The 12,542-nt window shown below is 39.4% G+C and overlaps 1 protein-coding gene across 11 annotated transcripts in view; it reads right to left on the bottom strand.

The window, feature by feature from the left end:
* celf1 (cugbp, Elav-like family member 1) overlaps positions 1-12,542 on the bottom strand; it is a 37,487-nt gene that overhangs the window by 5,938 nt on the left and 19,007 nt on the right. For 4 of the 11 annotated variants that reach the window (XM_026378426.2, XM_026378424.1, XM_026378425.1 and 1 more), the window contains 6 exons: positions 9,472-9,520; positions 8,109-8,243; positions 5,141-5,220; positions 701-862; positions 507-564; positions 148-270 (listed from right to left, as the gene is read on the bottom strand). In XM_026378426.2, the coding sequence (XP_026234211.2) occupies positions 148-270; positions 507-564; positions 701-862; positions 5,141-5,220; positions 8,109-8,243; positions 9,472-9,520 (607 nt within the window). Of the gene's footprint in view, positions 1-147; positions 271-506; positions 577-700; positions 863-5,140; positions 5,221-8,108; positions 8,244-9,471; positions 9,521-12,542 lie in introns of all 11 variants that reach the window. The other 7 variants (XM_026378422.1, XM_033325919.1, XM_033325920.1 and 4 more) reach the window with 5 other exon arrangements.

Here is a 12,542-nt window from a genome sequence, read left to right as displayed (position 1 = left end):
CAATGACGATTATGATGAGTCTGTCCCAGAAGAAGCCATGCAAGCCCTAGTCATGACACTGTTTCACAGACCCATAACTTGTATGTTATGGGTCATGAGCAGACCCTTTCTCCAGCCTTATTGTGTTATACAGGTGTAATTTTTTACCTGAGCTTGTTAGTGCACTTAGTGGGCTACTAGATGTAGTCAGAGCACTGGAGCCTGTGGGTGTTGCCGGTGTGCCAGTTGCTGCTGCTGCTAAAGCAGCAAGGTTCTGCATGGCATTAAGACCTGAGATACACACGGACACACATACAAATAAACACACACAGTTAAATTCAAGTCTACCCACTCCTTTCTCTTAAACAGTATGTAAATTGTAATTAACAAGTATACTGAAATTTGCTGGGTGTAAAGGTGTGAAGAAGGATTAAGACAGTCTGATGTGAATTTAGCCAACAACACATATGCCACTTTGATTTGAATCTAATCTCTAACATTACATTTTAAAGGATTTGTTTTTGTACCTGAAACAGGGTGCAGGCTGTTGAGTGTATTCGTTGTAGAGGTTGACTGCTGTAGCAACTGTAAATAGAGCTAAACCCAGAAGGAGATGAGACAAACAACATGCTAAGGTGAGTTTAAACTAGTCAACTTTACTTTATAAATATGCTCATTACATTTATTTTGCATAAACACACACACACATAAGCACACTCACTGCTAAGTACTGGGGCCCAAGGCTGTTGAGCCCAGTGAGATTTCCCCACATGGAAGCAGCACTGATTTGCTGCATCTGCTGCTGCAGGTGCTGGGCCATGCGTTTCTGCTCCTTGTCCTTCTGAGTGTCTGCGAACTTCACCACAATGGGTGATGAACAGCCCTATAAAAAAATACAGTCAATCTCTTGTATTGAGGCAGCTTGATGTACTGATAGATATTCTAATGAAAACATCATGAACTATCAATTTATGGGCCAGTGAAATGATTAGGTAATGATTAGTATCCTCTGGAGGGAGGTGTGTGCGTGTGGGTGGGGTGGGTGATTAAAGTGCCACAGCAGCGGAGTAAAACTTACATGAAATCATCAATTAAAAAATATTAAAATAATACAGTTTAATACAATAAACACTATAGTGACACCAAATTGGCAGGTGCCTCAAGCTCTGCAATCTGGTAAATCAGTCTGCAATTATCTAAGTCACTTGAGTTTGCTGGGAGCAAATTTAATTGCAGCAGCAACCAAGGACCTGCAGCAGCGTTCCTCCATACATCATGGGTGGAGCAGCTTCATGTGTCTGCCATGCCCAGCCTCTTACTGAGATGACAGGAAGTTGTGGATATCCTGCAATCTTTCTGATTCCTGCACTTGTATCTGGATGGTTTCTAGATGGTAAGAGCAGACAAATGGGTCTTAAACAGCAGCAATAAGCTGCTCCTCGACTGAAAGACAAATAGACCATAATTGTTCTCCTGTTTGGCGTTTTAAACATCTAGTTTTAGTTGGGCAGCAGAGGTTTATAAATGGTTAACAAATAAACAATGGCCAACAGCACTTAGTTTCTCGCACCAGTGCAGTGTTAGCTGCCATCTACAGCTATGTGTGTGCTAACTTTACCTTAAGTGTTTCAGCTCTCCCATGTCTTTCATTTTGAACTTTTTAGTAAGTATTTTCTTTATGTCTGCCAGTACCCTTTTATTGTTGGTTGCTATTATCAAATCACCCATCCATATTATTAGATTAACCATTGTGGTTCTCCCTTGTGTATACACAGTTATCAACTATGTTCTGTACAAAGTTGTGCTTAACTAAGTAGGTGTGTAAGGTTGCTTTCACACCTTAGCACGTTTCCTTTGGTTCAAATCAGTGGATGAGTTTGTAAACTTGGAGCATTTTCCTCTTGGTTTGGTTTCTTTTCACACTGAGAAAAATCCATGTGAACTAAATGAGTCACGTCAAATCATGCAAGAATGTTTTCTACACTTATTGGTCAGATGTGTCTGCCACTGGAACAGAAAAGAAAATACAGGAAGAAGGTAAAGTATTGTGGACTACTCCACATTTGTGGGGCAGGAGACAGATGATTTCACAGTAAATGCTAACAAAGGTTGGTCATTCTGTTGTTTATTACGTTACATCACTAGATTACTAGATGATGCAAATGCAAACAACCGCATTGAGACCACCTCTTTTTTGGGAGTCTCGGTGCGGTTGTCTTGCTGCGCACTCGAGTGTGATTCCCGTGTTCACACCAGACAAAACAAACCCCACTAAGAGGGAAAACGAACCTGAGTTCGATTTCATTTAACTAAAGCCTGTAGGTGTGAAAGCATCCTTAGGTAGCATTCCAGTTTCTCCCTGATTGTTTGAGACCATAAAATTATTTCTATAGCTTTTTCACCTTTGACCTCTATTCTTACAGTCAATTGGTGCATATAGATAGGCTGTTTTCGCATGTTTGCAGTTTGTCCTCCATCTGCTCAGTTTTGAATTCCTGGAGGGCATTGGTTTTCTCCTCCTTTTGGTCTCTGTGTCTGTCTGGCTGTGTGGATTCAGTTTGTTCAGGCCAAACCTTTTCATCTTCTTTGTCCTGGTTTTGTAATGACAGAATACACAATCTCATACTCACTGTTTATTTGCAATTTAAATAGGTTTGGTTTTTCTATGCCTGTGAAAAACTCATATGCTGGAGTCTACTGTAGCATCTGTTTCTCACATAAGCCAATGTTTGCATAGCGTAGTTCCAACTTTTTGGTAACTTGCTCTCTTCTCCAACTCCTCTCTGCAGTGCCATTTTGCTGACGTGAGTAAGGAGCAAATGTTTCATGTTCTTTTCTGAACGGCTGCATTTGACTTCACTATAAGGTGCTATATCTACCAAGAACTTTCCTGTGGTCTTCACCGCACCCCTTTTGGAGCTTAGAAAATTCAAGAATAATGTACCTGAATAGTCATTCGTGAAGGATTAGCATACTTATACCCTTCTATGCTTAGTGTTGGCATGGGGTCAGCTAGGTCAGTGTGGACTAGCTCTAAGGGTTTCTTTGCCTTTATGTCTGGCTGCCTGTTTCTTGTCTGATTGAACTTTCCCTGGGTACACATTAAACAAAGCTGCTTCATTTAGCCCCATTCCTATCACTACATATTGTAGTTTTTAAACATCTTCGTAGTTACAATGAACTAGAATTTCATGCCAGGTTTGCATATTGTGACGTCCAACATCCTCTTCAACAATTGATAGGTAGTATAAATTGACAGTCTCATCAATGTCAAATCTGAAGCCATCTTCGGTAACAATGTGACTGTCTTCCCTTTTGAAAGTAATAGTCACTCATCCATTTGTTGCTGTCACCACTGAGAAGATATTTTGTGGGTAGGAAGGTATGTAAAGCATGTCCCATAACTGTACGCTGTGTTGTTTTTCCAGCATTGTCCAGAAGATAGATCACCGCTATTGCGCCGCACAAGCTGGTGAACTTTCTGATGTTATTGATTATACAGGATGACATTCCCACATCCACCATGATGTCTTTTAGACTTTTTGTGCCTGCTGGTCTTTCTTCTTCTATGTCTTTAGCTTTAAAAGGTGGTGTTGGTCGGTGTGTTGGTTCTCTGCAATCTTTCTGAAGCCATCTTGTTCTCCCTTTTTATTCCAGGAAATGGATTCAGCATGTGTGTTGCTTCTACAATTATTAGACCACACTTTTTTAAGAACACTTTCTTGTCTTGTGTGCTTTTATTCCACACTTGTAACAGTTTTTTTTTCCTTTTCTTCATAGATTCGTAGTCCTCTCTTAAAGTCTGCAAAGATGACACTGTCCTCATTTTGTTTGACATGGACGCAAGAGGTTTGAGGGTTTCTGGTAGCCCACCTAGGATCATGGCAGTGATTAGTCCATCGCTCAATGACTTGCCAACCCTCCTCAGAGCTGTAACATTCTTCTCCTCTTTTATAATGTAGCCTTCTTAGCTCAGCATAGAAGTCTGCATTCTTTCGTGCGTCTTTGGCTAGCTCTTCTGCATTAGCATAAGCAGGCTCTTTCAAGATGCTTTAGCGTGTGCAAATAGAATTCTCCACGGAATAATAATAATAATAGGATCAATGTCATTGTCATATTAGCTGAGGAGTCTGGTTTCCCAAAGGTCTTACTTATCTTCATTTCTGTCAAAGAAGAGTTGTGGGGTCGTGACTCTGGTTTCCTGGCCTGCCATTTTATTAGCTACTCCGCCTGCTTGGTTAGCTTCTTTATCACTCTTAATATGTTGTGTCGAAAGCATCCACAGGGCCTCCTAAAATGCCCACTTATCTGCAGCTCTGGGCTAATAACCTGTTGAGCGTAGGAACGTTTCCTTCCTTTTACAAAAATAAGTGTAACGTCACTCTGTTCTCTTTGGCCTTGTGCAGGCATATTTATTTGATATCAGAACAACACGGTCGGTTCTGTCCATCCGACTTAGACAATACAACGTACAACACTTGGCTTCTCTCTCTCAATATATCCTAGAACGTAATGACATTGCACATGAATGTAGAAAAACAACGTTTTGGTTCTTGCCATAGAGTGATGAGTAGGAGCGTACATGAAATATAAATCTTAACAGTATTTTTGCCATACTGCCACTACACGTCTGTATCCAATGAAACTGGTGATGATAAATATGCTCATCCGTAAATGCAATAAACCTAAGTCCTAATTGCAACTTTATTTATAAATGAATTTATAAACACTGGTTGGCGATATAAAACACCAAAACGTCACTGAAATAAAAGGATGGTGTTCCATCCTTTACTATACTACACCCTTCATCCCTTTTTTGCCATTGAACTTCTCAAACTCCAGTGCTCCCAGCAAACTCAACTGACTTGGATAATTACAGAGTAATGTCTGAATGCAGAGATTAAGGCATCAGAGGGCATGTGAATTTGGTTTCACTGTTGCCTCCCACAGAGTTACATGTTCCCCTATGTACTTAATCTCTGGTCCCATGCATTCTTAATTTTCAATTTTTTTTCTCAAATCAAATTTTGGGTTGTTTTCTACCTCCTGCCTGCACACACATCACAACTGATGGCATCTCTTTGAAACCTAGTCTATATAATACACCTAATATGCTGGTATATAATATTATGTTAAATATTGATTTAATTGGGAAGTTCACCTCCATGGTCTGGGACTGGTGCATGGACTTAATGGCTGACTGTGCCATTTGTCTTGCAGTGAAAGTCACAAATGCACAACCTGAAAGAGACAAACAGAACATATAATAATTTATACAGTAACAGGAAAGTTTTTTTTGGCACCATCTCAGTGTATTTCCCCAAGGGGATCAATAAAGTATTCATTATTTACAGTGCTCAAAAAAATAAAGCAATACTGTGAAGATCTAAATGGTAAAAAATCATGCTGGATATCTATTTATGAACTGATATGCTGCATAATGTGTTAGAAACAAAAAGATTCCACATCATTTGATGGAAATTAGAATTATGAACCTACAGAGGACTAAATTCAAGCACACAGTGAAAATCTAAGTGAAAAACTGATAAGACAGGTCCATTTTGCTGAAATTACACAGCAGCAATAATAATGGTACTCAGTTTACATGACCCCCACTTGCTTATATGCATGCCTGACAATGTTGGGGCATTGTCGTGCACCAGGAAGACCCAGGACCCACTGCACCTGATATTGGCATGCAGGGTGCCCTCTAGCCTGTAGAGGTCTGTGTGTCCCTCTGTGGATATGCCTCCTAAGACCATCACTGACCCGCCACCAAACCAGTCGTGCTTCTCCAGACCCTTTCTCGTGTCTCATGTGTGCTCATGATGAACCTGCTCTCTTCTGTGCAAAGCACAGGGCACCAGTGGCGGACTTGCCAAGTCTGGTGTTCTATGGCAAATGCCAATCGAACTCCACGGTGCCAAGCAGTAAGCACAGGGGCCACTAGAAGACATTGAGCCCTCAGGCTACCCTCATAAAATCTGTTTTTCCTTTATTTGGCCAGAGACATTAACACCACTGGCCTGCTGAAGGTAATTTTTTAGAGCTCTGGCAGTGCTCATCTGTTCCACATGCACAAAGGAGCAGATACCGGTCCTGCTTATTGGTTAAGAACCTCCTATGGCCCTCTCCTAGAGTAATTGTCTGTCTCCTGTAATCTCCTCCATGTGCTCGAGACTGCGCTGGGAGACACAGCAAAACTTCTGCCAATGGCACATATTGATGTGCCATCCTGGAGGAGTTGGACTGCCTGCGCAACATGCTACCATTCGTGACCATTACCCTTGGCAAATGCAGAAAACATGAGGATTGAAAATATGACGGTGACCTTTGAATGAAGAAGTGCATCCAACACAGCATAGACCGGCAACACAGGTTCATGTCTAAATATTACATTTTGCCGCTAGGATAATCTTTCAGATACGTTTTTCAATACAAACTACATTCTTAGAATTCAACTTTGCAGTTCTCATTTCATTGTCTCTCTGGCAGTACATGAATCACAACCCCTCCAACCACTGTCTCATAGCCTCCTGCATTGTTTTACTGCAAAGGGCTGCCTTTAAACCATCTGTCTAAACAAAGCCTAATACTGTGAACTTTCTTCTTATTGTCTTGTTTCTAGCCACCAGGTACTCTCTTTTACCTATCCAGCAGCCATAAACTATTGCACAACTCACAGCACAACCTGTTTATCTTATTATGATTCTTGCCTGACTCAAGAAAAAACACACCATGATGCAGTAAAAGCAGAGCTTCCTTGTTAACACCTCCTAATCAGCCTCCTCAAAAGCCTTACTTGTACTGATCTGCTGGGTGAAGCATAATTAATGTAAGGATTCTGCAGAGTGTGTGACAACCTGAATTTCCATCAAATCAAAAAACCTCAATGTACTGTAGCAGATACAGACATGACTCTTTTTTCTTATTGATCTGCATTGTAAACATGAATGCTACATGAATCAAGTTTCTGGTTTGTGTGTTTGAGGTGTGGCCATTATTATTTGTGCTTTAGAATGCAATCACAAACATGAAAACATCAGAAAACAAGATTTTATTTATATATATGATATATATATATATATATATATATATATATATATATATATATATATATATATATATATGATTTACTGTTCTTAAGACTGCTTAAACTTCTCTACACTCTATCTCTACACTTTAATAAATAATTTTAATTCAACACTCTCCCACCAACAGAAATTGGCTTAAATAATTAAAATTTATGCAATCATAATACTCATTTACCAGATCTTAAGCATTTTGTAATTGACTAAGACCCTGGGTTCCCTGAGCAGAATTTTTCATTACTTCAGTTTTCTATTTAAAAACAAGAAAAAAAAAAAAAAAGTGGAATTTAAATATTTGATAATATTTTATATAATATTTTAATGTGTAGGGTCAGAACTGCTCCTGTAGAGGGAACGGGTGGTACTGAGTATTTTGAGTAAACCCCAAACACTAGTGATAGTCGTGACAGAACGTGCTAATGGCCTGGTACTTGAAATGGGCGAGGGTGCTAAAATGTAATATTAATGCTTTTAATATGTGAATATTAACTGTAAAGTGTGATGACATCATTGAAGTTCCAGCAACTATGATAATTTTACCTAAATATATAAAAAATATTCTAAAGTGTGCTGTAACTACAGTGTTTTATGTATAGCTACCGCTCATGCAGTGGTTTATGCATTTAAATTTATTTTTGTGAACAAAGTACCCCCTTCTGGTAGTGTCCTAGAATTGCATGAAGAGGGCTTAAATGGGGGGTAGCAACTGGCAAACTAGCTGTGATTAAGTAAGTGTAAGTCTTTATATTGTAGTTAGACAGGTTTTTAATATTGATTTTGATGATTATAATTCAACTTATGGTTGAGCTGCCATGTAAAATCCTACTAACTAGGAGTTTATTGTCTTGTCCATTGACCCTTCAAGTGGTGAAGGGGGGCAGGATCCAGCTGTGCAGTTTAGCACTGCCCCCCTCTCCACACAATGTTTTTTTTTTTTTTTTAACAGTTACCTGCGACCTATAGATTCATTAATGTGAGTGGTCCCTTTGAAAAGATATTGTTTTCATTATTTTTTGTTGTCCAGAGAATATGTCTTACCACGGCTCAGTCCATCAGGGCCTCGAAGTATCCGGCACTCTTCTATCTGTCCATATGATGAGAACATCAGTCGAATGTCATTCTCATTGCACTTCTTGGAGATCATTCCAATAAACAGCTTTCTGTCCTCCACTGCTGTATTCAGTACAATACAACATTGAAAACATAGGTCCAGTATAAACAAAATGGGGCACTGTCAACATTTAAAATGCACATGTTTAATTGTGGGGGTCAAACCCACTTATCAGTGGTTAACAGTAAAGTGATACAATCATAATTGCTTGCCATCGCCATTGCATCTGCAGGTCTACTAGTTGTTCCTAGAGTATGTGTAGAATTAGAGGCAGAGCCATTAGCTATTAAGCACCCCACCCCTTCTGTTTAACCAACTACCAGTCATTTTTGGACTTCTCCTCTTTTCCTCTCTCCACATTATTACCTTTGTGTCTTTTCTCTCCCATAGTTGTGCTTCTTCCTATTTGTCTGCATTTCTCAGCACTTTTCTGCAGGTATGCCGATAAACAACGATAGCACCTTTTTTTTTTAAACCACCCATTTTTTCCATGTGAGCAAATGTATTGGACAACATTTAGTTGTAAATTATTTGCTTGCAATAACTGCTAATATCAAGCCTGTGACCCACTGCCATTACCACACTTTTGCATACTTTTTTGTGATGCTTTTACAGGATTTCACTGCTGCCTCTTTTAGTTGTTGTTTGTCCTTTCTTGATTTTGTTTGCTCCATATCCTCTACCACACTTATTCTGTTCTCCGTTTGTTTCACCCCCGGACTATACTTCTGTTTGTCGGTCTCTGTTCCCGCATGTAATTTTGTATTGTTTGCCTGCTGGGATTGGCGTTTTGTTTTGTTACTTTGTATTGTTGTTTTTTTTGTAAGTTTCTTTCGTCCCGCCTGCGGTTGCAGAGACTTTTGTTTGTTACTTTGTATGTTCGGTATGTGTGTTTGGTTTGTTGTTTTGCCTGCATTTATGCAACGTTTTCCAATATTACTTTGTGTTGTTGATTTTGTATGTTAGTAGTTTTTACCTGGCGTACAGCAGCATTTTTGTTTGGTACTTTGTATTTTGTTTTTGTTTGTGTGTTTGTGTTTTGTGTTTATGTTGGTGTGATTATTAGTTAGTTTGTCCATGTGTCAGTGCAGTGGTTTTTCGTTGTTTCTTTATTATCTGTGCTCGTTTAGTTTCCCTTTGTGTTTGTTAGTTCCCCGTGTTCCCTTGTATGTTTTTATTATTAGTAGTAGTATTGTTATTAAACCCTTTTTTGTTCGTACTCGTTTGTCCCGTCCGTCAGTTTGTAACAAAAAACAACTCAATAGCAAAATGCACACACTAAAATCTTACCATTGCTTTTCTCACTGTCAGCAGGTTTCATCTGGATAGGGTGGTGCATCTGGACAAGACAACAAATAACACATTAATACTCATAATTGTAATGGGCACATCTGTTATGTGAGATGCATTTCAAACATGTTTAGTTTAGTGAAGGAAATTCTGCCCCTTGTTGCCATCACTCATCAAATGTCACATTATAAAACCTCAATGTTAAGGCCCTTAGTTGTTACTTTTGGATTGTATAATATATCTTTGGAGTTGCTTTATATCAAATGTAATGCAAAGTTAGGCAGTGAAAATTATTTGCCCCAATGTGATTTGTGGGTTTTTAAAACACACCTGACCAATCTATCAGCTTTCAAACAACACCTGAGCAATAGCAGTGGACTTTCCACCATCTCTTGCTAGTATGCTACCAACCATTTTGAGTCTATAAGACTTCAAAATTTGCTTTAGATGTTGTTCGGATGCAATATACTTGTGACGACTAGCAAGCAAAGCTGTAATGTCCTTATAATTTAATCCAACTAATTTCTGCATTGGCATTTACACATAAGGAGATGCATCTTATCTACATCTAGTTTTCAGTTTTAGGCTAATGTTTCCTGTGATTGCGCACAAATACTTTATTTATTTTTGCCAATGTCCCTTTAGGGGCGCTGTAGGAAAGAGCTAAATTACACCACAGCGTTGAAAAAAGAATGGCTCTGAGGTAAGACTTGGATTCCTTCTTTCCTATCAAGGAGCTGTTTAAACAAAAACTGTTCATAAGCATAGACAGTATTGGAAAATTGAGGCCAGTTCCTTCATGTTTGTTGTAAACTGTAAACAGTTGGGTTTGACATCAAAAGAGACATAAGATAAACATCTCAGCTTTCATTTCCAGGCGTATACTTTTGCTCATATTTTAATGTGAGCAAAAGTATTGGAAAATCTGCCTGGCAGGTGTCCAAGTGTGTCCTATTAAATTTATGAGTCAAACCACTGATGGTTTCAACAAACAATTGATATACTAAGTAACAGACAACAAATTGGTAGACTAACGAAGGCAACAACAGTTAAAGACAGAAACTGTGAGACCTGGGGAAAAAAAAAACCACACTAAATTGTTAGTGACATGGCCAACAAGCTCCAAAGGACAGGTATGAAGGTAGGTCACAGGCAGCAGGTCACAGGCTTGAGGCAGTTATTGTAAGCAAAGGATTTGCACCTGATTGTCTTGTTCACTTTAACCTGTTTTAAGAACAAACATTTTTATACTTTTGCTCACATTAAAAATGGGTAGGTTCAAACTAAATGTGTTATTTTTTTAAAGTTGTTTATCGAAAGCAGGTGTAAACACCTAAAATGTTTATCTTTTGATGTCAAACCTAAATGTTTTCTGTAGCTGTATGTTGCATCATTTAAAAAAAGCATCTCTGCCAAGATGATTGTTGTTCTGTTGACTGTAGTGATGCCTCTTGTTGTGGGCTTTGAGAAAATCTTCATTGAAGTTTGGAACCACCAGTACTCTTCCTAGAATGGGCAGCCTGGCTAAACTGAGCAATCACGAGAGAAGTGCCTTAGTCAGGGAGGTGACGAAGAACCCAATGGTCACTCTAAAAGCGCTCCAGCTTTTCTCTGTGGAAACGCTGGAAGTAAAAGCCTTGAGTTTTCCAAAAGGCACCTGAAGGACACCCAGGCCACGACAAACATTGTGTCGGGATCAAAGTAGGCACCGCTCACCACCTGGCCAATACCATCCCTACAATGAACCATGGTGGTGGTAGCATCATGCTGTGGGAATGTTTTTCAGCAGCAGGAATTGGGAATGCACTAGTCAGGGAGGGTGGGACGGATGGATGGATGGATGGCTGCAGCAATGTACAAAAATGAAAACCTATTCCACAGTGCTCTGGAGCTCAGGCTGGGGCAATGTTTCAACTTTCAACAGGACAACAACCCTAAACACACAGCCAAGATAACAATTCTATGAATGTCCTTGAGTGGTCAAGCCAGAACCCAGACTTGAACCCGATTCAATATCTCTGGAGAGCTCTGAAAATGGCTCTGCACCAATGCTCACCATCCAACCTGATGGGGCTTGAGAGGTACTGGAAAGAAGAATGGGTGCTGGGAATGCTTTCTGGATGCATTTTACATGCTCATGCCATAACACTGCCTCCACTATGTTTGAGAGATGATGTTCAAGATTCAAGATTCAAAAAACTTTATTAATTCCAGAGGAAAATTGTTTAATGTGGTATGCTATAAATCATGAACTGTTAATTTTTATCAGAACTGGTCAGGCTTTAGATGTTTTCTGGCAAAGTGTAATCTCAGGGCCTGAATCTCAGTGCAGGATTGGAGGTATTGCACATAGTTTTAACAATTTTCCGCAAATCTAACTTTTGAAATGCAGGAAATTCCCACACGTACAGGACACGTTTTGAATAATGACTAAACACTGGATGCGCTCTCTGTCCCTCTCTCTACAAAGCTGTCTTCTAGCAACTCTGCAAGCGAAGTACAGTCCATTTTCAGTGATACAAACATGAAAGCATGGAAACATAGATGGTAAATGTGGCTACATCAACTGAAGTTGAGCTCATTGAAAAAACAATAATTAGAAAGCTTTAGTGCTAACGGCAGGTGATGTTAACAGCGTGACTCCTCAGGATCCTCAGACAGGTGACAGTGAAGTTACAAAAATGAAGCTGTCAAAGGCAGGTTTCAGGCCAATTTGAAGCCCAATCTAATTCAAATTAAAATATTCAATCAAAATAATACGTGTTTGAATGTGCGGATAAGGTTAAGCAACACTATTACACAAATTTACTGTGATCTGTCCATGATTTGCATAATAAACCATTACAACCAGACATACAAAGTGCCAATAAACTACAACATACAAAGTACCAACAAATTCAAAGCTCTCAAAAATACGAAAAAAAACTGAGGGGAGCTTATACAGGAATGGGGAGAAACAGGTGAAAAAAATCTGTAATCAAAATCCAGAAGAGTGGAGGAAGAGGAAGTCCAAAACAAGAAGTGACAGGGGAGTGAGTGACAAAACAAAACCAACGGACAGGGGTGAAGGG

This window comes from Anabas testudineus, chromosome 3 (genome assembly GCF_900324465.2).
Source record: "Anabas testudineus chromosome 3, fAnaTes1.2, whole genome shotgun sequence".
In the NCBI taxonomy this organism is placed as follows: domain Eukaryota; kingdom Metazoa; phylum Chordata; class Actinopteri; order Anabantiformes; family Anabantidae; genus Anabas; species Anabas testudineus.
This window is presented reverse-complemented; position numbering and strand designations above follow the sequence as displayed.